Source organism: Falco biarmicus, chromosome 6 (genome assembly GCF_023638135.1).
Source record: "Falco biarmicus isolate bFalBia1 chromosome 6, bFalBia1.pri, whole genome shotgun sequence".
In the NCBI taxonomy this organism is placed as follows: Eukaryota; Metazoa; Chordata; class Aves; order Falconiformes; family Falconidae; genus Falco; species Falco biarmicus.
In genome coordinates this window covers 46,546,350-46,570,864 of record NC_079293.1, presented here as the reverse complement: position 1 = coordinate 46,570,864, position 24,515 = coordinate 46,546,350, and the positions used below count along the sequence as shown (strand labels likewise).

At 40.2% G+C, this 24,515-nt stretch overlaps 1 protein-coding gene across 2 annotated transcripts; it reads right to left on the bottom strand.

Annotated features, from left to right (window-relative positions):
- Nucleotides 1-253: 253 nt before the first annotated feature.
- Nucleotides 254-24,142, bottom strand: MYCT1 (MYC target 1). 2 transcript variants are annotated; one of them, XM_056344169.1, is made up of 2 exons: nucleotides 23,952-24,142; nucleotides 254-3,240 (listed from the first exon to the last, which is right to left on the bottom strand). In XM_056344169.1, the coding sequence occupies exons 1-2, from the start codon at nucleotides 24,001-24,003 to the stop codon at nucleotides 2,708-2,710; spliced, it is 585 nt and encodes a 194-aa protein (XP_056200144.1). In that variant the 5' UTR covers nucleotides 24,004-24,142; the 3' UTR covers nucleotides 254-2,707. The 2 variants fall into 2 exon arrangements, with proteins under 2 accessions (XP_056200144.1, XP_056200145.1); XM_056344170.1 differs by having other exon boundaries at nucleotides 254-3,235; nucleotides 23,952-24,008.
- Nucleotides 24,143-24,515: the final 373 nt, after the last annotated feature.

Genomic DNA, 24,515 nt, shown 5'->3' with positions numbered 1-24,515 from the left:
AAAGCAAGCATTTGCTCAAAAACTTTGTGGATTGAAGTCTAAGTACTTGGAAACCAGTGGACTTAAAATCTCTGGACGCTGTTGTTCATATAATGTCTTCAGCTTTAGGGTGTCTCACCACAGAAGCAGAAGATAGACCATGTCCTCATTCAAACTTCCAACTATATCAGCTTGCACAATTAGAGAAGGACCCCTCCCTTTAAAGGTTCTTTTGTGCAATTCAACACATTTATCTTTAAGGAAAAACACGAGCTTGAGTTTATAACTTTATTTCACATTCTGAAGCTTCCAGAGTGCTTGCAAAACATTCATTTCAGACATTGTTTAAACTAGTAGTTAGGTATCTGGCAGCCATACTGGTTATGCACCAGACAATCTGTGGTTTTATCTCCTTAATTCAGGGCACATGAAAAAAATGTTTTGATATCCAGTACAGATTTCCAGAGGAAAAAAATACAGTACGTTTAAGCTTCCTTTTCTACATGGTTTACTAAATATAGTGTAATACAAGTAATAATATGCTGTGGAAATTTCAACTGTAATGTAATGTGCACTTACAGTCCAGGAGTAAAAATTTACTCAGCTAAAACAATTTCACTCTCAAGGAACAAGCAGTTTTGGCCAGCGGGGTACACACCACAATGACTCAAACAGTCTGCCAAACTCAATAAGCAAAGGGAGCAGGCTTGAATTCTGCTTTTCACAAGCTCATTAGAATAGGTGGCATCAGCTATTTGAGAGCTAGGACACCGTGAACACACTTGTGCATGCAATGAAGTTCACCAGATTCAGTAAGACTAAATGAAAAAAAAATATTATTAATGACTGAAATAACAAAACTTTCTTTCTCCAGAGGACTATTTTTAAGTCCGTAGCTTCTGACCAGCCAAATGCAGTTTGGCAGTCCTATCAGCAAGTCCTCGGTATACTAGAACCCATAGTGTCTGCAGTGAAGCGCTCTGTAAACTTTGTAAATGGTTGTTCTTCTAGCAGTGATATATATCTCTCCAGAAGGAAAAAAGTTGCACACTCAAAACAAAACAATGAAAGCCAGTCAGTAATATACATGCAAAATAATTGGCCTTTACAATAAGGAATACTTGTGGTTTACAGTAAGTAATGCTTGTAAGCTCAATGTTTGTAGTAATATTTGCAAATGCGGTAGTATTAGTCTGGAAGATTGCAGTTTGGAGATCAATATCAGTGCTTCCTGATGGATGCTGAGTATGGCAAAGGGATGCATGCTGCCAGTCTCCAAAAGCCTGGAAAGTAAGATGTTAAGCATTTTGCCAGTTCTCAAAAGCCGCTGAATCTTCATCCCTCCCAGAAAGCAGATGAGGACTTTTTCTCTCTACAGAAGCACAGGACCAGTCCCCTCAATTAGGAGTCCTGCAGCGGGTAGTTGCCCAGCCCTTTTAGGAACAACAGGCTTATTTGTAAGTGAGGAGCAGGGCTGCTCCTCTGCTTGTGGAATTTCTTTACCCTTTATTTGAACATGAAATATTCAACAGGAAACTGACGTGACTTAAACCAGGCCCATTTGTCTGTGCTGTTTCCAAATCCTGGATGTCTCTCATGTCAGTGCAATTAGTCTTTACTAAGCTGGGGGTTAGCTTGACATGATACATGCATAAGAGTCAAGAATACATGTTAACCTCAACTAAATATTCCATCTTTATCTTCATATTCCAACTAATTGTACAATCCCAGTATTCAGCCATAGATGTCTAAAATCTTGCTTTAGTGGAAGACAAGATGTCAGTGAATAATTTGCCAGGAAGAATTAAATGTTGGTACAATTTGAGAAAAGCAATTTGAATAAGGAAATGAGCAATCCCATAGCAAAACAGGAAACTTAATTAAAAGTATAGTTGTCATTCATGCTGCTTATCTTTATAACCAGAACTGGAAAAATGAAACATGAGGTGTTCTGCTCCCATACAGCCTTACTGGGTATCAAAGTATGACTACCTGTTCTGCTGGTTGCAGACAGAATATTCGTTATAATTGTTACCATGCATTTAGTAAGTTGTTCAAAACTTCTCTCTGTGTATATCTTTGTGTACTTCAATATTTTCCCACACTATGTGGAATTTTATACAAACAGCCCTAACACTGAGTCTTTTAAAATCCTTCACAGTCAGCAAAACAGGATGCCTATGACCACAGCCAGGACTGTGATGTTAAATCCTCTATGAGGTCTGCATCTAAGGTTCCTCAGACAGAAGCTGTTCTGTGGTTATAGGAAGAAGGTGGGTAATGGGAGCTGTTCTCTGAAACGTTAATATCCTTGGGAAAATATGTAAAACCAAAACTTTTTTTTCTTTTTAAAGAAAACAGAATAGTGAAATTTGCAAAAATGGGTATATCAGTAATCCCTAATATGGTCTGTTCCTTCAAGAAATGATCTGGGTTTTTATGTGGCAGCATTTTCTTTCCTATGATTACAATTAAAGATACAGCACTATAAATATGCAAGCACATGTCAGAGCAGTAAATTAGAGCCAGCAGTGCAAAGACAAATGATCCCTTGGACCGTGGGACATTGCACTCCAGGAAATCGCTGCTACCTGCCTCTTGGCAATGTATGTCCCCTCCACAACGGCAGCCAGAGACTTCTCAGAGATCTTCATCAAGCACAGAACATTGTTGAGATGATTGAGGTTCCTCCTAAAATGCACATGCGTGTTTGCAGCAAGGACCTAGCTCAGGAGTCTGGGAAAGCTTTTATGATGGTTTCATAGGCGGGAGGTGGGGTTTGTGTGGAGTGGCAGATGCGGAGGCTGTTGTTAGACCAGTGGAATTCAGGTCGACTTAAGCTGTTGGTGGTGCTTCCCACAAGGGTTGTGGTGGTGTTTGTGGGAGTGAGTGTGATGAGCTGACTGTTCGTCTCCACAGGGAGGGGAGGACACTGCAGGAAAGGGTGAAAGGTGGACGCACGGAAGCTTGACTTCCTGGGGAAAGAGTTGGCTTGCTCCAAGGAGGCTTGCCGCTGGAAGGTGAGGCTGGCCAGGCTGAGGTTGCTCCGACGTTCACAGCTGCTGTTGCGGTAAAATCCAGTCCTGCCGGTAGTGTGGCCATGGGAGGAAGGTCTGGACCGACGGCTGAAGGCTGAGGAGCTCCCCTGGGAAATGTGGGCGCTAGCTCTGCGACGGGACAAGCAAGTGAACAATGCCCAGATGATGCCCCCAATCACCAGTCCAATCACCATGGACACTGTGAAGGCGATCGTTATCTGCTCTGAAATACAGCAAAAACACACGGCAAAGTTATTTCATTAACTCTGAAGGATTTTCCTGCCAGAAAATTAATTGAAGATGGCAGCCTCCTTAAAAGATGAACAAACCTTAAGGTCTTTCTAAGTAATACATGAGCTTCACAACACAAACGCAGCGGTTCAGATTGCTGTGACTATATGGTGTTTTTTTCTTTAATTTGCATAATTCAACAACATCCAGAAAGTAGCTTTCCATGCAATACCAGTTTCTGTACCAATGCAAGGGAAAAGTCTTTACTCCCTCTCTAATTCAGTCACGCACCAGCCCCAAGGTGTGCTACAAAACTGCCAAGCAGTTCCTTCTGTGGATAGTATGAGGCGTGGATTTATGCAGACTTGTCGTTTTGTTTATAATATTTATGTTCTATGTGTATATGTTTGCAAGTTCACCCATTACAACAGCGATGTAGCTGCTGCCATGTCCTTGATGCAGTAAGCCTTGTATTTATTACAACATGAGAACACGTCCCAGCCTTTTACTGCTGAGTAACAGATACTTTAAATCCTTATAGTAATTAATGTAAATTACTATGCCCTGAATTATTATGGTCAGAGATAACCATTAGTAATACTAAGTCTCTTGAATATTTGCCATCACCATAACAGAAGGTAGTAACTCCAGGATTGGGATGCCAACACTGGAGCCCAAAACGGGCAGGATAAGACCAGGTTCAGAATGTTCTTGCAGGGTAACAGCTGTTAAAGAGTTTCCCCTGAATTTATGGTGCTGCACACTCATTTCCACAACTGAAAGTAATGCCATCAAGTCCGAGCTGTGGGAATTAGCCAAAGCAGGTGCTGAAGAGGCAAAAAAAGAACAAGTGGCCCGAGGGACACCTATGGAGAGCAGCCAGCACACAGTGAAGGGAGAGGTGCCAGGCATGGTCAGTGGAACCGGCTTGCACCCCAGCATGTGCCAACACACATCTTTGCTTAAGTCTGGCCTCAGAGCCTAGCAAGGCTTAAACTTAGGGCAGGTCACTGCAGGAAGGGGAAAGCAAACATTTACTTTCCTTCCAGCAGGGGAGATGTAAATGATTATTGGTATAATTGCACTTTAAGAATTAGTTATTATTACCATCCTTACCTACCTTCTTAGTTTTCTCCCTTTAGTGAGAAATTGGTAGCTATGTGATTCATACTTGCACTTGGGGAAAAATATCTCCTTGAGCACCAGAAAGTTCAGCATAAAATTTTCACAGCTTTCTGGGTGGGGACTTCAAGCAGCATTAAATTGGAACCCAGCCCTTGCTGCTGCCCCTCAAACCCTGTCAGAGGGGCAGTGCATTCATCCTTACATGCCTTTTGCAGGTGTGATTCTAGACAGGACCAACAGTGTCATGGATTACTGGCATCACCATTAATCTCCTACCCAAGTTTATTCACCTTATATTTTCTCAGGATAGATCTGAAGTTCCATGAGGCCCAGAAAACTTAAGCTTTGAGTAAGGCACCGATATTTTGGAAGGCTGTACAAACCTCCTGTTGCTTGCTTGTAACCTCTGCTTTCAGATAGATGTATAACCATTATCCTTTTCAAATGGGAAAAAAAAAGACAGGAGAGCATAAAGCATAGGGTATCATTGCAGAGCACTGCTCCCTCTGAGGAATTTCATTCAGAGGCTGACCAGATTTGATCCTAAAATATAATTTTTCTTTAGGCCCTCATTTTTACAACTAAGAAACTCTTGACTGAGCACTCTAAAGTCAAAGGGTGATAGTCTGGTGTCCTTTTTGCAAGAACCCACAGGCAGCATCCTGCACTGCAGCTCCTGGCTGCAGATCAGAGCTCTGTCAGCATAAGCAGCCTTCCGAGGAACTCATCGTGATTCTGCCCTTTCTAAGACATCTTCAGAGACACAGCAGGCCTTACTGTGCCCCTTTTGGTCAGGAATAGCCTATTACACTATTTTAATGGATTTAATACATTCTGTTGCTGTTAAATTGCTACTCATACTCCCAAAGGTGGGAAGGGAGAGCTAGGACTTGGTGACCTCCAGTTCAGTAAATCCCAGCGGGTGTCCTAAAGACAGCACTCCCCGAGCACTAGAGCTGCAGTGTGGGTACCCCTACTGTTGTCCCGGGATGGCTGCAGGGAAGCAGAGCAAGGACTAATAATTTCTTAGGACGGTTGCCTTTGCACCTCAGCTGGAATGCTAGTTAGGTTATCGTATTTGAGACTGCCAAGGGAACACCCAGGCACAGGGCTCTGTGCTGTCACCCCATATGTCACTCCTGCCTGGGCCCTCAGCTCCGATGGGGAGGAGGTGAAAGGGATCTCTGCGGGGCTTGGCAGCCTCACCTGTAAGCAGAAGCACAGCAAGATGCATGAATGTACCTAGCTCTGGGGTTGCCGTGCACCATGGTAGGGGTTTGTCCCTGAATCCCTCTGGCCATAATTTTCACCACCTGCACAATTAATTCACACTTCACACTGTTAAAAGCAGATGAGAGAATTGACAAAAGTATTGAGTGCAGCTCTTCGGTCCTTCCCACGTGCTGTTCCCCTGTGCTGGAGGTACAGCACAAACAATTATCCCTTTGGATAATGTCTTAATTTTCTTTAACTTCTTTGATTCTTTTATTTTTCTACCTCTACATACAAATGTAAAAATAGAGGGTCAAATTATTCCCTGGGGAAACTCAGCCGAGTTTACACTGACTATTGCAGTTGCCATATAGTACCCCAAATGCTCTCATTTCCGTTTGGACATACATTTAATCTTTTTGCTTCTTATTATGAGAATATTGTGAGACCTACTGGTTACAGACACTTTATTCTTTCCATTTCCAGTCTCTCCCTGACTTTAGTGGAAACTGTGCATCTAATAGGCTGAACTTGATTTTTGTTCACTCCCTGCAGATGATGAATTTCACCGAAATGTACTTTAGTTCTAAAATCATACGTTGAAGAATTGTAAATCTATGCCCATTGATTTCCTCTTTAGAATGTCCAGCAATCACAGCCCTGAGGTACATTGGAGAAAATACTACCAAGCAGAGAAAAAGATCAAAGGCAGAGTGGGACTTGCTGCACCTGGGATTTTGAGGGGAACAGCTGGCTTCCACAGAGTTGTTTTTTCCTTCCTTAATCTGGGCAGTGCCAGCCAGAAGAGTCACAGCAACACTGACACAGTGTCTCCCAAGGGGCCATCGTAATATCTTACGGTTTCCTGAGAGCTGTGCATGTCATTCTGTCCTCTGCTCTTAAGAAAAAAAAAAATAAATTTGAGAATAGGGTAGGAATGCTGCCAATAACCATAACAATAACTCCCCAGGTGCTGGTCCTAAAAATATGTTTTTATCTGTATGTTTCTAAGGCTACTCACACTGCCTGCTTTAACTGATTATGCCACCACGAAAAAGATCTGGTGCCCCACCTCAGGCAATTTTGTTCTCTCGCCTCTAACACCAGCTGAGGTGAAGAACAAAGGGTTTTTTCAACAATGCAGGACAGACTTTGAGGTACAAAGCCAGAAATAAAAGGACAAAGAGACAAAGCAACCTAATGTCTTAGCTACATTACCTTTCTTATCTATGGTGCTTCCAATGTGTCCATGCAAAAAAGGTTGGAGAATCAAAACCGACAGTAACATGCATGACTTCTGGATGTTACCATCAGATCTGGACACCCAAGCCAGCACATGTCTGTCAGCCCAACACCTACCCAGATCAGGCAATTCCTTCTGAAGTCTCTCTATTCCCTTTTCTCTGATTTTTGCATGTACTGTTAGGCAAATGCAGTGCTACAGGTTTGTCCAAGGGATTATTGCCTCTGCTATGCAAATGTTTTTCTTGGTTGTTGCAGCTTTCTTTAAGGCTTTCATAACTTTCCACGAACTGTATATATGAAGTATATATATCCCATCAAGCTGATAGCTTCTAACAAGTCCTTAACAGTCTATAGAATTTACACAAGAGAAATTTGGATATGTGATTAGTAAAGATGACAGACTGGCTGAAAAGGTGCTTTCCCTAGCATTTGGCCCTGAAACAAGTTCTTCCCATCCAGCTGGGGTATCAGTAGCAAGGCCAACCAAAGGGGGCTCATATCAATCTTACAGTCTTCTGAGAAGTGGACTATGTTCTCTCCTTCCTCATCTTGGGGTATACCTCACCAAAAACTAGCAACACAGTCCCTACCTGGACTTGTCAGTCCCTGGATCAACCAAAATCTTCATAAAATAGATTTGCTTTTTGTGATGGAGGATCCTGCCTCTATCATGGAGTTTAGCAGGATCCTTGCAGACATACTCAGATCAATCTCTTAATTCTGTGAGGGTTTCATTTTCCTTTCATGTGTATGGACCACATCAGATAGCAAGACATCTCTTTGAATTCAAAACACGTTTGTATTGAGGATTAATTTTCCCAAGGATTCTCTTTCTTGCCCTCAGCTCTGGCTGCGACAAGCTGGAACAGCATTTTGCTCCATAAACTCAAAATTCTCCAAGGTGTAAAGTTAAAGTGGGCACAAGGTCTTCCCTGCCTCTTGCTCACAAATATATACATCTGTAAACTTATAAGCTGGCAAAGTATATGAAGGGATACCTTTCAAAATCATATAAGTAGCAGCTTCAATGAGACCATCTAAAAGCAAGAACCAGGGCAGGGGGGACAAAGCACTGAATGCAAAGGACAGAGAAATGGGAAAGCATCTTTTAGTCAGGCTGTGCACACATAACTTGAATTGGAACTACAACTTTGCCAATAACAGCTAATAAAGCTAATAAAAGACCAGTTAGTTTTCCAAACGTGTTCTGCTCATGCTATTACTAAGTACAAGGAGACAGAAGACACCCATAGGGCGAGATGATACCTACACATTTTATTTGATTTCTAGTGGGTGACTTCCCAATATTACAATCTTCTTTATGTTTTGGAGCTTTTTTGTTCTTGCTTTATTAAAAGAGAAATAAGTAGTTTAATCTTACAGTTACTAGAAGTGGTAAGGTAGCTTGACAGTCAAGAATGGCACTGTTCAGCATTCAAACCCAGATTGCTATGAAGATTTTTTACTCACATTATGTTAGATCAAGATTCTGTTCATTTACTTCAGCAAATGACAGTAATTTTCCCATCTTTCTTTTTTTCCACCTGTCCAAAACTAGCATGAGGCTTCGCGCACCTGACATGCAAACTCTATTCCATGTGGGCTCCATCAGGCTTGTAGGCAGATTGTACAAGTTCATTGATTTCAGCTGTATTAGCAATGAGAAATGTCAGAACATACCACTATGTTTTAGAGTGGGAAAGAGCTATTTTTGTAATTTCAATACAAATTCTAGAACTCTAAATTTATTTGCACTTACATTCTTTCCTTCTCACATTTTTGTGAGCTCTCTTTACTTTATGTGATGTGATAAGCCAGTGACTCAAAACTTGTCTAAGTTTTGTAAGCATTTCAGTATCAGTATTATTAGTAAGCATTCTTCCCCTTGCATGCACGCACGCTTGCGCACACACACATTGCCTGGACAGCTGGTAGAGAGTTTGATCTCAGACACGTAAACATCCAGCTCAGCCTCTGTCTTAGCCTATATTTTTTCCTGAAATGAAAGCTCAGTGACAAAATCTGGTATAAAAACCATAAAAACCAGTATGCAAATTCCTACCTAAACACTGAATAGCTTAATGTAGAGCGCCAACTAGTGTATAAAGCATGAATTGCACCTTCAAATGACAAATCTAGTAACCTGACTAGTAAGAATGGTTCAGATTCTGTCTTACAGGAGTCTCAGTGTCTCAGGTTTCAAGTGAGGTTCAGATAAGTTATCAGTGGATGTTCATAACAGCCTCATTTGTGCAAAACCAGGCAGGAGCAACAGGGTCCATCAAAGTTTGAACAAACTCATAGCATCTTCCTTCACCTATAGAAAACGCCCATCCCTAAGCTGGATAGGCTGCAGATACTTCTCCTCATGCATCCCTGGCAGCACGTTTGGACAGAGGGAATATCCTGGGCTCAAAAAGCCACCACTCTTTCCCACCACAGAAGGTTTGAAGTGAACTATATGAAATCTTACGCCAGTTCTACTTATTCCAAGAAAACTTAGTTTAAAGCTGGGGCTGGTATCAGTAGCCAACTCCTGTGCTGCTGTTGTCATGCTGAGTTGAAAAAAGCAATTTCTCTGTATCGGACAAGTGTTGACATTACTATCTTCCCAACCTCTGCCACTAATCTTATTAGCAAAGCAGCCTCTCATTAATCATTTCTAGGCAGTCCATGATTCAGTTGGGTGGGCTGTGTTACAATTGCTGTGTAATATCAACCAGCTGTGATCTTAGTCATGAGAAAAGTTTAAGAAAGGTCACACATGACTCTTGCGAGATGAGTGAGAGTGACAGGCTACAGCACAAGGTAGTTCAGGTAGTTGTGACATCCAGAAAATAGACAAGGATGGTGGCAACTGGAAAACAGAATCTGTAGAAAAAAACTCTGGAAGAAAAGCAGATTGTGCAGGACATGAGAACTAATAAACAAAATAAACAGAATAGTTAGGCTCTCAGGAATGTCACTGTTCTGCATTCAGACACAGCTTGCTAGAGGGTTGTTTTATTCGGAGATTCTTTTCTGCAACAACAGAAAGTAATTCTTCCACTCCACCTAATAACTAAATAGTTGCTTTTATGTCCACTGCAAATAAAATTAAAAGTACTGGGTTTAAAACAGATCAAAGGAAATTAAAAAATGTGTTTCTATCTGTGAGGACAGGTAAGAACTAGAATAGGTGGTCCAGGTAGGTGGCTCATCTACCCCCATTAAAGATTTTAAAACCCAGTATCAGTCAAGAGTTGTTGTAATATAGTTAATCCTGTCTTGAAAGGAAGATCGGACAGATGACAGCTCAAGGTCCATACTGACAATATTTTGTGCAGTTTCTAAGACTTTCTTCAATCAGGTAAGCAAACAGGCTCCAGAAACATCTAAAAAATTAAGTAAATGACAAGGAAAAAAATCCGCAATCTGTGCCTTTGGATTAATTCTCCATTTGAAATGCAGAAGGGACAACCGTTTATTAGAGGGTTAACTTCATAAACGAGCAACCTACTTAGGAACAAGATTGCCCTCTGCTGGAAATTTATGCTGGAAATCTCTAATCAAAAATCACCTTAATTCTAACAAAATAGGGTGTCAGCAAAAGTGAAAAAGAAACATCCCAACAAAAGATTACACAGACGTTAATAGTACCTCAAAACTCGAAAAACCTCTGAATTATATTGCCATAAACTCTTAGGACTAGTGTTTTGCACAGGCTTTGAAAGGAAGATAGACTGAGGCACAGCAAGTGTTCAGAAGCTTAATGAAGTAAAGCTGGCACAGTTTTGTGGCTTTGCACAAATATCTGTGCGGATGGAGAAGCATGAAACTACATCTGTTCTTAAATTCATATTTCTTGCTATCCACAGTGATGTCCAGAATGATCTCCATGCACCAAAGTACACTTGCTTTGTTTACTAATACCATAATTTGTTGTGATAAAAAGCCGGAAGAGTGGAATATGCCATCTCAATAACCCACAAACCAACTCAGAGGTAATGATCTTCCCTTGATATTACTGGAAGTTCATTTTTACTGGAATGATAAATAAAGAGTAATTGTAATTATCAGAAGGAAACATCTAAGATAGAGATGTCAGCATGTTTAATTTAATGCTTTTGGCGTAACTATATAAAACAATGCAAAGACTCCTTTATGCAGACAGAGATAGAAACTTTGTTACTGTGTGGTTTCATTATGATTCCTAATGCACTACAAAGACAGTAATATAATTTTGATCTTTTCCACATGTGCAGCAAACAATCCTCTGGCCAGGCATTCTTACTGACCTTACAAAACCAGAGCATAAGCCTAAGCTGTATGGCCTCCGCGTGAACCCGAGTCAAACAGTAAATCACAATTTGCCACAGTGCAGTATGACATTACTGTTATTACTTGATTGGTAAGATTATTTTACAGAGCCTGAGGACAAAATAATTTCCTATATGAACAGAGCACAAGTGACTGGAGTGAAAACCTAAAATTAAGTAGGATTTCCTAAAATTCTAAAAATTAAGGAAGAAATATGAAAGTGCGTATGCTACATTTAAGAAAACAGAAGACATCCGGGTTTAGAACAAAGCACAAGATTTTCAGGTTACTGGGAAGACTGTAGGGTAAGGAATCCACTGAAATCACCTTCAGTCCCACCACAGCAATTCTGTAGTCTGTGATCTGAGAAAAGCCTGCCAGGCCCAGACACAGCTTCAAGTAAGCTCGTCCTTACTGTGAGAACCCGCAAAAGGCCAAGAAACATTCACACTGAAACCCAAAGTTTTATCAGAATATAAGGCACAATATTTTAAAAGATAGAAAACTCAGAGTGACAAGGCACATTCTGAGTACCTTGAGACACTAGGTATACTAGAAATAAAGACCAGATCTCAGCCTGCCAGCACATCCTACAAACAGTGGCTCTCAATGCAGTGCTTTTCGGAGATGCTGCAACTTCTGCACATTTGCCTCTAGGTGCCAAGTGCTCGTTTCCACCACCAGAGAGGCAGGACCTTGTTTCTGCTCCTAGCTCTTAGCCGTGCCCTCTCTCTCCTTCTCCCCCTGCAACCTTCACAGCTGCTTCCAAGAAAGGAGCAATCTTCCCTTCCAAATTTCACACATTCTGTCCCTCTTACTCTCCATTTTAAATGTACATCATGTATTAACATAGATAAAATGAATGAAAAAGATACGTACAGCATAGTGCCTTGGCAGAAGCTGAAGGAAATCTACTGGGACCCAAACCCGCAAGGTTTCTCAGACGCAGTCTCTTCTCACTCAGAAATATACTGCCTTGGAAATACTGCCACAGAGTATTCTGCTGACAGGTCTAACTTGTGTATTGCCTGTTCAAAAATAGCCATCAGTGAAAACAGTGTTTAGTGTTTTCTTCATGGTCTCATTATTTTTTGAGATTGCTAAAACTAGGGCCTTCTTCAGGTAAAAATTAGGAAGTTGTACAAAGTGTAAGAATGAGAGGAAAAGGAGCTGTTTGTGACCTTCGCTGAATACTGATCTAAAATTTACAATAAACAAGTATTCAAGGAGCAGGAAGAGGGATCTGTGTTTAAATCAGATTTTCCTGCTCTTTTCACTGCAGTAATACCTAGGCTGCGCCCAGTAATGCAATACAGATGTTCATATGTAGCAGTACTGACTCTTCAGTTAGCTATCTCCAGTTCAGAAATTTGAGCTCTCCTTCTTCCAGCGCTTCCAGTGTGACCATTAATCCGTTTCAGAGATTTGCTTTGCACCAAATATGTCCATGGATATCTATTTCAGTGTGGGATAGGAGACCTAATTAAGTAGTATTCACAAGAATCTGTGTGACCACAAGCAGATAAATGCTGGTATTATTTCTAAGTGAGGTAATTACTGATCTAAGTATTAGTCAGCTCCTGATGACCCACGACAGATGATCCAGGCTGGAGACTCCGTGTGAGGTAGGGCATTGGTGTTTGTCCCACAGTGGTATCTGGGAGGCTGTGTTTGCACCAGACTGGTTCAGGTCCTACTTGTCTAGAGACTCCTGCGCTTTTCAGTCAACAGAACCATCCAGGGTCTCCTTCTTCATTTATGCTCTGTCTGCATAACACATGGACCTCCCTCAGCAGCCATGTGTTGGATTGGTTGGCTTGGTTGGTAATGGAAACCCTGAATAACTGAGAGATGGCATCAATAGAACATAATTTTTTAAGGCAAGGGGTTTAAAGTTAACAAATGTCAGTTAAATGGTCAAATATTCCATAAGTGTCTGTTAAGATGCTGGATTATGAATTCAAATATCTGAAAAAGGGATTTAACTTTCTTCTGCAAATAAGATGCTACAGAAGCAAGGCAGAGGCCTCTGCTGAGAAGCAGAAACTGCCCTAGCTGTTCGCTTCAGAAAGCATGTGTCAGAGTCCAAAGAAGTTTTGCATTGCATCAAACCAACTACTTTTTTCTGCCCCAAATATTTTTCTGAAAATTTCCTAGACATTATTTCATAGCAATGCTGTATATATTTGTATTGTTGATGAAGTTTTGATCGAGTTTTTTTGAGTGATAAATCTTAAGTTACTGTTGTCTCATTTTTAGTAGATGAAAATTAAACTTACTTAAGTGTTTTTCCCATCTCCTCAATTAGAAGGGGAATAAATTATGTTAGAAGAATAATCTAGGATTGCTTCGTGCTAACTTAACTACTATGCAATAGGTTTCAAAATCTGAATAAGTGCCTTTTATTAATTTTTTATTGGAAATGAACCTTCTACCTTGAAAAGCAGGAATTTGTCTGTACTAGCTGTTATTGATAGTCTTCTGATTTTGTTTCCCCCCGCCCCAGACAAAAGGGTAGGGTTGTGAAATGAAGATAATCTTGCAAATGCAGGAGGGTCAATCCTGAGTCTTGGTTTTACTTCGTGCTCTTCTTTTGTGATTGTGGACATTTCATTCCACCTTTATGCTTCAGATTAATCTTCTGTGTAAGGGACATGGCACCGTGCAAAAACACTCATTTGGTTCACAAAGATTTTTGACTCCTGCTTAAATGAATTATAATGGTGAAACTGGAATTTGTGTATAAATACAGAGCATTTTCCTTTGACAGGTTCCACAAGAACTGAGGCAGAACCATTGCATCCACAATGTGCTGAGACTAACTCATCTGAATATGAATCCTGCCAGGTTCTAGCAGTTTAGCATGCAGCTACAGGGAATTTGTCTTGGTGAGAAAGCACGGCACTAAGCTCCTTTTATTATGTGGCACATTCACATGCCAACACTTTCACTGGTGTAGTGCTTGGAAGAAGAAATATGCTGCATTTCCTAAAGATGAGATTTCTGTATTTGGTAGATAAATAAAGAATGATGCTTCTAGCAGCTCATGTGACAATGAGCAGCACCACATACTCAGTCAATACAGTAGGTGTAATTGCCAAAATGTATATGCACTGTGTGTTTGATTAATATTTAAACAATACTCTGAAGAAACTTTGCCTCTTCCTTCTACTACCTCAGATCTGTGTCCTTCCTGTTAAAGATAGTTAAGCATCTGATAAATCAATGACTGTATGGGGGGGTGGGGAAAGCAGGAAAGAAGCAGTAATTAGGATGCAACAAAACACAGCCTGAGGATGACAGACTCACTTTAAAAGAATAATTTATATACAAGGAAGAAATCGTGCTCTGAATAGACAGAGTGCAAGAAGAAGACTGGTCTCTTCATGACATATTTTTTTGCTTTCATCCAACTACTGTAATACTCTGTTCTTTGGGCTTGCCAGAATAAGGGAAAGGAAAAAAATATACGTCCCTCATTAATATCTACTTTTATCTCTCTGACAGGCCTTCACATAAGATCTTGGAATGGATTTATGTATTATCTTCCTAAATGTAAAGGCTGACTATTGATATAATCCCCTTTTGTTCAGTAATGGAAATGATGACTTTCACATGCTTGTCAAATCTTTTACTTAACTGAGAGCAAAATAAGCATAATCATATTAAATATGGAATTGTTTGATCATTCTTCCCCTTGAGAATACAGTATATGATTTATCTGATAAATTTGTATATAGGGTTTATACAAAACAATAGTAGTCTAGTAGCTGATACAAAATGGTACCTCCAAAAGCTAGCTTCAAAATAAAACACACCATGAAGTTAAGACACAGTTCTGTGTCCTGGAGAAATTAGTGTGGTCAGAGGATTAGATTTGACATATGCCCTTGACTCCTGTCCCTGATGGAGCACAGAGAAAGTGCTGGCTTCCTCCAATAACTTGGCACCAGCAGAAGCAGCCTTAGAAGGTGCAGTGCAGCATCTCCTGCCTGGCTGCTTCAGACCCTCTGTAGCAATACTGGAATACAGGGAAGCAGGCAGACACAGCTCCGGAAACCAGTACTGCCATGTGCATGAGCAAATCAGCCCTTCTCAAACACAGCCGAGGGGAAACAGAGACGTGGCATATCCTGAAGCTGAGAGGGGGAAGACGAGCAATGCCTTCCTTTTTAATTACATCGCAAGTCATAGATTTATTTCTTGTTTGGTATAAGAATATTTCTGGAGAAGTTCGGAGGCAGAGCCAGGGACTCTGAGTGCTACAGAGGAATGAGGTTCACTGCTGTCGTGTTGCCACTGAAGGGCTGCTGTTCAAACACAGTTCCCGCCATTGCTAATGCTTCACCATCACATCCTGTCTTTTATCTTCCTTCCGTTAAACCCACATCCTTGCTGCTATTTCTCTCAGTATTAGCACTATTTATATGAAAGCTGTGTCCTGTTTGAGTCACTGGCCCAGGCTGCTCTGCTGCTGCCTTGTGACATATCCCAAGTCAGCTTGCGCTGTGGTCAGGGAAGCTGGAAATGGGAAGATACTCTGGTGACCTTGACCTGGTACACAGGACAATAACCCCTTTCCTTACAGAGATCTTAACAGGTCTAAGCAGAAGAAATGTGGTATGTGTGGGTCTCCCTCACTCCAGCAGTCCTCTAGCTACCATGATCATTATAAAAATAATGTGGAATACGTAAATCAGCTTGTGACCTCTTGAGCACTTGAGACGTGATCTAGTTATGTAACAATTTCTACATCTCTATCACAGGATTTGCATGTGTGTCAGTATCTCCTCTGAAGGGGAAAAAACCAAACTGCCATTAGTCAGGGGACATCCCGATTGCTCCAGAAACCATGCAGCAGACCTTACTCTGATGCTGCTGGGCCTGGCTGGGGCGAGGGGCGTTGCACAACCCTACAGCCTCTACAAGAGGTGAAAAAAACCCTCTGTCTCAGTTCCTATAGAGATGAAGCTGAGTTCTACTGCTGTTGCCATTATTCGTTTTTGCCTGTGTAATATGTTCTCAGGGTCTGTCTGAGGCCCCAGTGCATGTCATTTGTAACAGAAAAACCAAAACTGGTCCCTGTCCTAAAAACTGCTGAGCTGTGTTGGATTTTCACAGTTCTGATTTCTGCAAATTCACCATGCAGATACATTGCAATTATTATGAAAATTAACATGAAAAAAGTTACTTATTCAAGTGAAATCTTTGGTTAAGTAATCTGGGAATATGTCTTCACTGTTAAATTTGTGGCACCATGTAATATTTTACTGAAGAGCAGGAGGGAGAATCTGTAGGTACACTAGATTTAAGACTGGTAATAAGAAGATAAACATTTCAAGGATGTAACATCACCATAAATATCTCATTGTCTTTAATAGTGTTGTTTAAATGTATTTTATATCTGTGTTGTACATCTGCTCCTCAGATAAATGTACTTGAAAAAACTCAGTGTGTTTACAGCAAGCATTTGCAAAACCAGAACCATCTTTCTGTCTCATTCTGTGTCACATTTTACCTCATAATCTTTCTCTTGACAAAATTTTTCTCTATTTTTCAAACAGGGACTTGAAATGTGGAGGAACCATCTGTCTTAGCTTCCAGAAACCCAACTGAAAACCTGCCTCCCGGTGTGCTTATTTCCACAAATGTCTTCCAGGGCATCCTGCCTGCTCTAAGTTCAAGTTGACCATAGGAAGATAAATCGATTCTAGTTTCCCAGTGAATTTGGGAAGAATCCATGTATTTTACTCCATGTCAGGATCCCTACCTCAGGAGTCTGAACACATTTTGAAGTTGATAAAAATTTTGTGCAGTGTTGGCAGGTTTTTTGTAGGAGGAGTGGGAGGAGGCTTTATGTCACTGTTGCCTTTACTCAGCACAGCTACACAGCCACTAAGCCAGCTACGCTTGCAGCTGCATTATGTGATAGAAATGGGGAAATCTGCAGCCCCAGGGACATGGTCTGTCAGATTGACACAAAGGGGTATAAACAGACTCTGCTTCTTTCTGCCCTATACCTTAAATTATGCACTCGCACCATTCACACAACTAGACATTTCTAGTACTGGGAACATTTTGAACATATTTTAGAGGAATAATGCTCTAATTAGTCCATCTGATCAATATCTTCTAGGCTAAGAACCAAGGAAAGAGTCTCGTCTCCAAGGCTATATATTTCCACCAGTTTTCCTAGCCATTTCATGCAGTGAATTCTGAGGGTTTTTTGACTAAACTAGGAAATGCATCCCTCCTTCCTATTTTTTTTTATGTGTTAGAATACTATTATATAGGGTTGTCCAAGTTCACATGCCACCGACGTATACTAGAACCAATCAATGAGGGTATTTGGATTATATGTTTTTAAAACAAGCTTTTGTTCTACCATCAGTAGATGTACTTGGCTGTGAAAAGGCGATGAAAGACAAGCTCTTTTTGTTATTAGAGGTCTTAAGGGTATGGAAAGGTAGTTTTTGAGATGTAAAACTTCTGCTTTTTTTAAAGGCTCCAGCTTGAAAAAATAAAGGAAAAAATATTAGTCAGAAGATGGAAGGTTAGGCAAGCTATAAGGAACTAGCAGGGCTCTAGAAAATGTGTAATAACGAACCTGGAAGTATGATGCATTTGTTTGATTGGAAAATATAGGTGGAGAGCTGGAAGAAGGGTTTGTTCATGTACAGTTTGCTCTCATATTAATTCCATCATGATGGAAACAGAAGTCTGCTCAATGATTTGAGTCCTTTAATATCACACACCATGAGGTAAAGCCCTGAGCTGCAAGTCCTGAGTGATGGATCAGTACCCCTGATGAGCCAGAAGCCACTCTGAAATTCAAGTGTTAAGCAAACAAACTTGTTAAGGTAATGCATGATAAAGCACTCAGGGAAGCCTGAGCAGGAAGATTGTTGCTGTAGACTTAGTCTGTGTATGCCAGATGGGGAGATGCAGATTCAGTGTGAAGAATGCATTTTATACATATATATGGCCATCTGTGACAAGGGAGAGGTATTAGTACAGGCTCCCAGCCAAAGAACTCAGATATATTCTTTCAGATACATTTGACTTCACCAAGTCAATATGGATCGTCCCTTCCTCTGACAACATTTTCTGGATCCATTCTACTTCTTCCCCTCTCACTCATCATGCATTGATGAATTTGGCTTGCTTTTAATTTTTATTTTTATTGGGTAATTTTATCTATGTTTATATACCATTTTAATTAAATGCAAAAAGGCCATGAGGTTAAAGAAATGCAAACCTGACAAAGTCAGTTATCACTGGAATACAATTTTCATGTTTGTCCCCAGTATGAATGGAGAAATGCTTGCTCAGTCATCAAAAATAGCATAATGGTTTGGATCACAGCAATACTCGTATTTGCACACTAAAAGTCTCTACCCTCATTTTCAGTCTGTTTTCTGAACAGAACAATGTGCTACTACTTTGGATAAGCATTGGAAGCAATTGTTCCCTAAAACTACATCATGAGGTTGGAAGAAAGCATTTTGCCTCTCACTCTTTTGTTCTCTCATTGGGGCCACTTCTAACAGCAGGAACCTGTGAAGTCTGAAGTTGTTGGACTCCAACGAGTGGTTTCAAAAGAAAGAAGCTCACTTGTTCACATACTGTTTGCAATCTTTTGCAGACATCAGTGATCTAACCCGAAGACTCTGCAGGAGATCATATCTCCTGTAAAGACATTTATTCCTTCTGCTATGAGCTCCTTATGGTGTGTGATATGCTGCCAAATATTGCACTTCTAAAATCACTGGCAAAACACGTGTTTCCAAAACATGAAGTAACAAAAGGGAGTCCAACTGCAAGAAAAAAATGCCAGTTGATGCAGTGTTTTCAATCACCTTACTCTATTTTGGCTGATTGTCATAAAAAAAAATACGAGGAAGAATATGCACGCTACAGTGAAATTTTGGAAAGGGAGAAAAGGGAATGGAAGAGAAGAATTCAGGAAATACATCCTTGAGGTTGATACTGCATCTGAATCCAAGGCTCGAATTTTGTCATGTTTTCCTACTACTTTGATCTGCTTCAGCTCTGAAGGTCTTTTCTACTAAGAAAAATATCTGCAGTGGTGTAAAGCATCTGTAAGCGGCTCTATGTCACACCTTCACTTCCTATCTGCTAGCAAAGCAATTGCATCTGCAACTTAATGAAGTCCTCTGCCCTATTAACAATGCCCAGTCTACCAGGATAAAGGCCCTCTGAGTACTCTGGTTTGTGCTGGTCTTTTCCAGCTATCCAACTAGGAAGAGTAGTAGCCTGGTAGAAGCTACCACTGCCACATCTGCTGTGAAGTGCTCCACAGTGGGCTTCACATTGTAGCCTTTTTGTGTCCCCATCCCCAGCAGGACAGCTGAGGCAACTCACTGAGTTTTTATTTGCTGCTGCTAAAGCTAGGCTGGAGGGCACAAAGTGTGTGAAGAGGAGCAAAGGGAATGAGGAGAGATCACCCCGTGGGTATGCTGGAAATGTGCTGACACAGTCATCAGAGTGGAAGATAACAGGCTTAACCTGGCCACCACACAGGCAGTCAAATGCTTCTTTTCTTTCTTGCAAAGGACTGGGCTGGATTTGCTGCTGTTGCTTCTACTCCACCATGGCTACCACCCATGAAGGATCCTGTAAGAGAAATCAGATCCTATGGCTGTTGAGTCGGATTTCCCTGTGTCTGACAGCTATGTTACTGTTTGTGCCAGTGCTGCCCTTCACAAGTCTCTTAATGACACAAAGTCCTTAACCACTGTTCCGGCTACATCAGTGAAATATCACCACACAGTGTCAGATGTTAGAATATGCTCATTCCTAATGATCATCTCTTCTAGCAGAGTATATAACCTGACTTCTTACAAGCAAACAGAAATATTTTAATGAGGAGAAGAACAGTGGATTGAGGGAGAGACAAGGCAAAATTTGACATTATATTTAAAATGGTGAGTGCATTTGTAGCTTATAAAATCAGGTGGTAGTGCTCATATTAGTGTCGGGCAGTTTGCAATCTTAAAATTCTGGAAGACAACTGATGTATAGCTTTGTTTCCACTCACTGGACAAATAACACCCTGGATTACAATTCAAGAAAAGAAAAATTGTCCTTAATGTTTTTAAAGTATTAAATTGTAATATTGCATTTTAAAATAGATACTTGAGTAAAACTAGATTGAAGGATAGTTTAGGGATCTACGTTTATGTTGATTAATATCTGCTTACACTTTTTCTCTCTGCTGCTGTCATATTGATCAAATGTACTATTTAAATTAAATTTCCTGATCTGAAAGTATATTACTATCTGCACTGGAGAAATAGGATTGTTTTGAAGCCATTTATTGTATTTAATTGTGTGCAACTGAAAATGCTTTTAGGAATTACAAGAAATGCACTCCTGGTTAAAATGGAAACATCTTTGCTCCCACTGTTACCTTGCAAATCAAAATGAACTCAATAAAGGCTGTATTAAAACAGTAAAAAATGAAATTAGCAGTTGATGGATGGGGACCAAACCCTGAATTTCTCACTCAGCTATTGCCAAACCTCCTTTTGAAATTAACAATTAAAAAATAATTGAGATTCTCTGTCTGCTGTCCCATGTGATACCAACAGTGCTGAAGTTCAGCAGTGGCTGGCTTTAAGTGCTTCGCTTCCTACCTCTGCCAAAGTACCATACTATGGATTCCCACCACAAGGGAGGGTGACTGGAGGTTACACAGCTTCATAGAAGCTGGCACCTGAAAGAGATGAGCTCCTGCATCCTTGCAGTAGCTCAGGCAACTTGTCTGAAACAGGCATGTATGTCTACAAAGACTGCAACATCTGTACTAGGGAACAGCTCTAGCACGGTGAGAATTGGAATCCCAGTTTTGTGCTTGTGACACATTACATGGAGGATATTTGCTGATGGGGTCAGGAGCTCTATCATGAAACTCATGAATTTAAAAAGAGGAGGTTAACAATCCTTTTTTTGCTAATGTTTTACTCCGCTACATAATTTAGCATTTAAAAAAACCTGCAGATTGATGATGGTGAAGAATGAATTCAAAAGAATTCCTGCAAGATCTGCAGCTAAGCATGTTACCGACTTTCCAGGCTGTCACTGACTCTGCATTGAGCTTGCAAAACAGTGTGCTAATTTAAAAAAAAATTAGATTATTTTTTAAGGTCTTTGCATGAATATAGAGAGAGGATTTAAACTACTTAGGCAATTCACACAGCATGTGTATACCTTGGTTCATCTATACAGCTTTATTCATGCACACTTCCACTAGCCTGGAGCAGTCATAGAAAGATTTATATGTGCTCACACATAAATAAGTGGAAGACAGTTTAGCTTGCTCATTATTTTAAAATTCTTAGAGTTACTTTTAAGATACTATTCTGTGAAGTTATCATTGGACAGCTTTAGAAAACAGGATGCCTGCATATTTCCAGCTGTTAGACAATAGGTGGTTTCTAAACTTGTAAGGGTTTAAATATGATTATGAATAGTTGCTTTGGCAATTTTTTCAGCGTTTATTCTTTTCTCACAAAGTTGGCCCCTTTCAGCAAACCTTTGTGCACATGTTAAGTTTATGCTTTGGCCAAAACCATGGGAGCTGCTGAGAAGTCACACACGCATGGAAAAGGATCTGCATCTTGGTAATCTATTCACACTCACAATGCTATATGGTGAGTGGCTTAGAAAGACAGTGGAGCAGCCTGTAAGCCATATCCTGAAAAATCACAGTTTCAAGTACTGCTTCCTCATGTAATAAAGAATTCTATTTTATTTATATCTATTATTGGTAGTTTTATTTTTAGCTCAGGTCATGTGTCTCCGAGAATGTCAGAAAATACATTTCTATCATTTTAAGTGAAGCTTCCTCACAGTGAACTTGTGTCAGTCATCGTTTTCTGACAGACTATATAATATCCCTCCCTAGCCTACCACATATGATATACCTACCAGAAAGGAAAAGGAAATGTTATTAACTCTTCTAAAATCTATCAGAAAAATAAGAAAAACCTAAGAGTTTTCCTTCCCAGAACCTTGCAAGCTCATCACAGAAACCCAAGCTGTAAGGTTCATCTGCTGCCAGAGCATAAGCAAACAGGAGGCCATCAGGGCTGGGTACAGTACCAGTCCCTGGCAAGTCAGGTGGGCAATGGCGGTGGAAGGTGATGCTGGCCCTTTCAGCAATAAGACAGCTCATGTGTGTCCTGCTTTGTGCTGTCAAATGCAGCTCTTGAAACTGAAGGAGGGGGGCCTGGCACACCTGGAGCAGTACCTTAAATGGAACAACAGAGTAACAGCAGTACCAGCAGGGCCAGCCACTGTGGAATGTAAATATTCACATCTTAGGTACGTTTTTGACTCTTCGTGAAGATGGAGAACACCTTGGACACAGTTTGAGCAGTATGGCTAACGAATCCTTAGAGTTTTGTATAACTTTCCTATTTCTTGTGTATGTTTCCATGACACTGAAGCAATAATTTACCTCAGCATAAAAGCAAATCCATAGTTACAAGGGGCAGCACCATTTACATAAAGATTATTAAAGTAAATGTTGATGGAAGTACTTTCATTTTTGTTCTGAAAGAGCCATTTTAGAATTACATGTAGTTCCATTCTACAAAAATTATATTCTTCAGAGTCCAGCAGACAACCTCCAGCAACAAGAGACTCTGAAACAGTAATAAGTATTTTTTCCTTAGTTAAGACAACGTCCAGCAACAAGAGACTCTGAAACAGTAATAAGTATTTTTTCCTTAGTTAATCCCTAAGTATTTCTCAAAGACATCCAGTATCATTATCTTACTCTAGCTGAAGACAAAAAAATTGAGTTGCTCATGGCCTCCCAGTAGGAAAATGTATGTCATTGCAGGAAATATGTGAATGGCATCTGACATATTTCTTATGCTAAGGAAATGAATCTTCTTGTATAGTTATTTTCCACGCTTTTCCCAGGGCACTTCTATGCAATGAAAATCCTATTTTGCTAATGCATATTATTTTTTAGTTTTATATAACACACAGATTCCTGGAGGCATCATTGCTCTATAGCAATAATATAATAGACAAAACCAGATCGTATGGTTCACTGAAATGTTAAATGCTAATACTTGTTAATTTTAAACATAGCAAGTAACAGAGCTTTTTGGAGGGAAAGGTTCTCCACAGTTGCACAGAATCCTTTAGGATCAAGTCACTGGATCTAATTACCTTGAATGAATTTCAGTATATTTCCACCCCAAACTCTATATGTTTCAGTTAATGAATCATTCCCAGGTTTCAGTGAAAGAAAAGATTCTTAATGGACAATAGTCAAAATATATATTGAGGAAAAAGTAAGGAAAAACTGATCACAAGACACCACAGCAAATTACAAGTAATTTTTCATTCCGGAGGCGTAAGCCTTTATTCCAAAGTTTGCAACAGGTTTAGTTTTTGGTATCCCTTTTTCATCAGAAGAATAAACAGATCATGTCTGACATGTAGGTACATCCATTAAACACTTGAGAACGTCTACCTTATCTGAAACATACTGAAGTCAATAGACACCTTTTCAACCGACTTCAGTAATGAACTTTGTCAAACAATCAATTCTGCCCTGGCACTTCCTGCTGTCTTGATTAGTTTAAAAACATGATAAAACTTTGTCAAAGAAACATTTGGAAAACAGCCTTTTGCACTGCAAGAAATACAAAATCTATTCATTACTTTTTGCTTCCAACATGAAGCTTGAAAGTACCTCGATGTATTTTTTTAGGTAATCACCAGCAAATCTCAGCATCTACTGTAACAAGATTCTAGAACAAGAAACAAAATCCTTACCCCAAAACTTTGGTGGCCATGTGATTGGAGAGTAAGTACTGTTTCTATCCATAACATCCAAATAACAAATACAGAATAGTATATCCACAGAGGTGAAATGGGTTTCTGAATGTTTGAGATTTAGCGGTAGAAGCAATGCTTTTGTGCTGCCAGGGAACTGTGTTGTTTGCCTGAAAGGAAATAGATGTATCACGTTTCCTGCTTGTGGACTCGAATTAGTAAGTGTTCGCCTTATCTTGGAACACCACATGGTTCCCGAGATGGGGAAATAGTTTCCTCCTCGTCATTTCCTCAGCCAGAGCAAATTGACTTAGAACAATACCAAATCTCCTCCTCCTCTGAAGCTTTTTGAACCTCAAAATGTCCAGAGATAGAGATGAGAATTCCTCTTTCCTTTAATGATTTTCTATGTTGAAGACCTTACCTTCCTTAAACATTCAAAAGCATTTGTATTCAGTTGGAATTTTCAGTAAGGAAGAAATATGTCAAGAGGCTTTTAATAGACACCATTTCATTAGTCTATTAATTTAGGGTATGAGGATTGTTCAGAATTTGCCATTGTTC

What these genes read in the sequence shown, in the direction of transcription:
- MYCT1 (XM_056344169.1), bottom strand. Translation starts at nt 24,003, where the DNA reads ATGGATAGAAACAGTACTTACTCTCCAATCACATGGCCACCAAAGTTT. An exon ending in ATGGCCACCAAAGTTTTGGG is followed by an intron (nt 3,241 to 23,951) that starts GTAAGGATTTTG and finishes GCTGTATTTCAG; the next exon opens with AGCAGATAACGATCGCCTTC.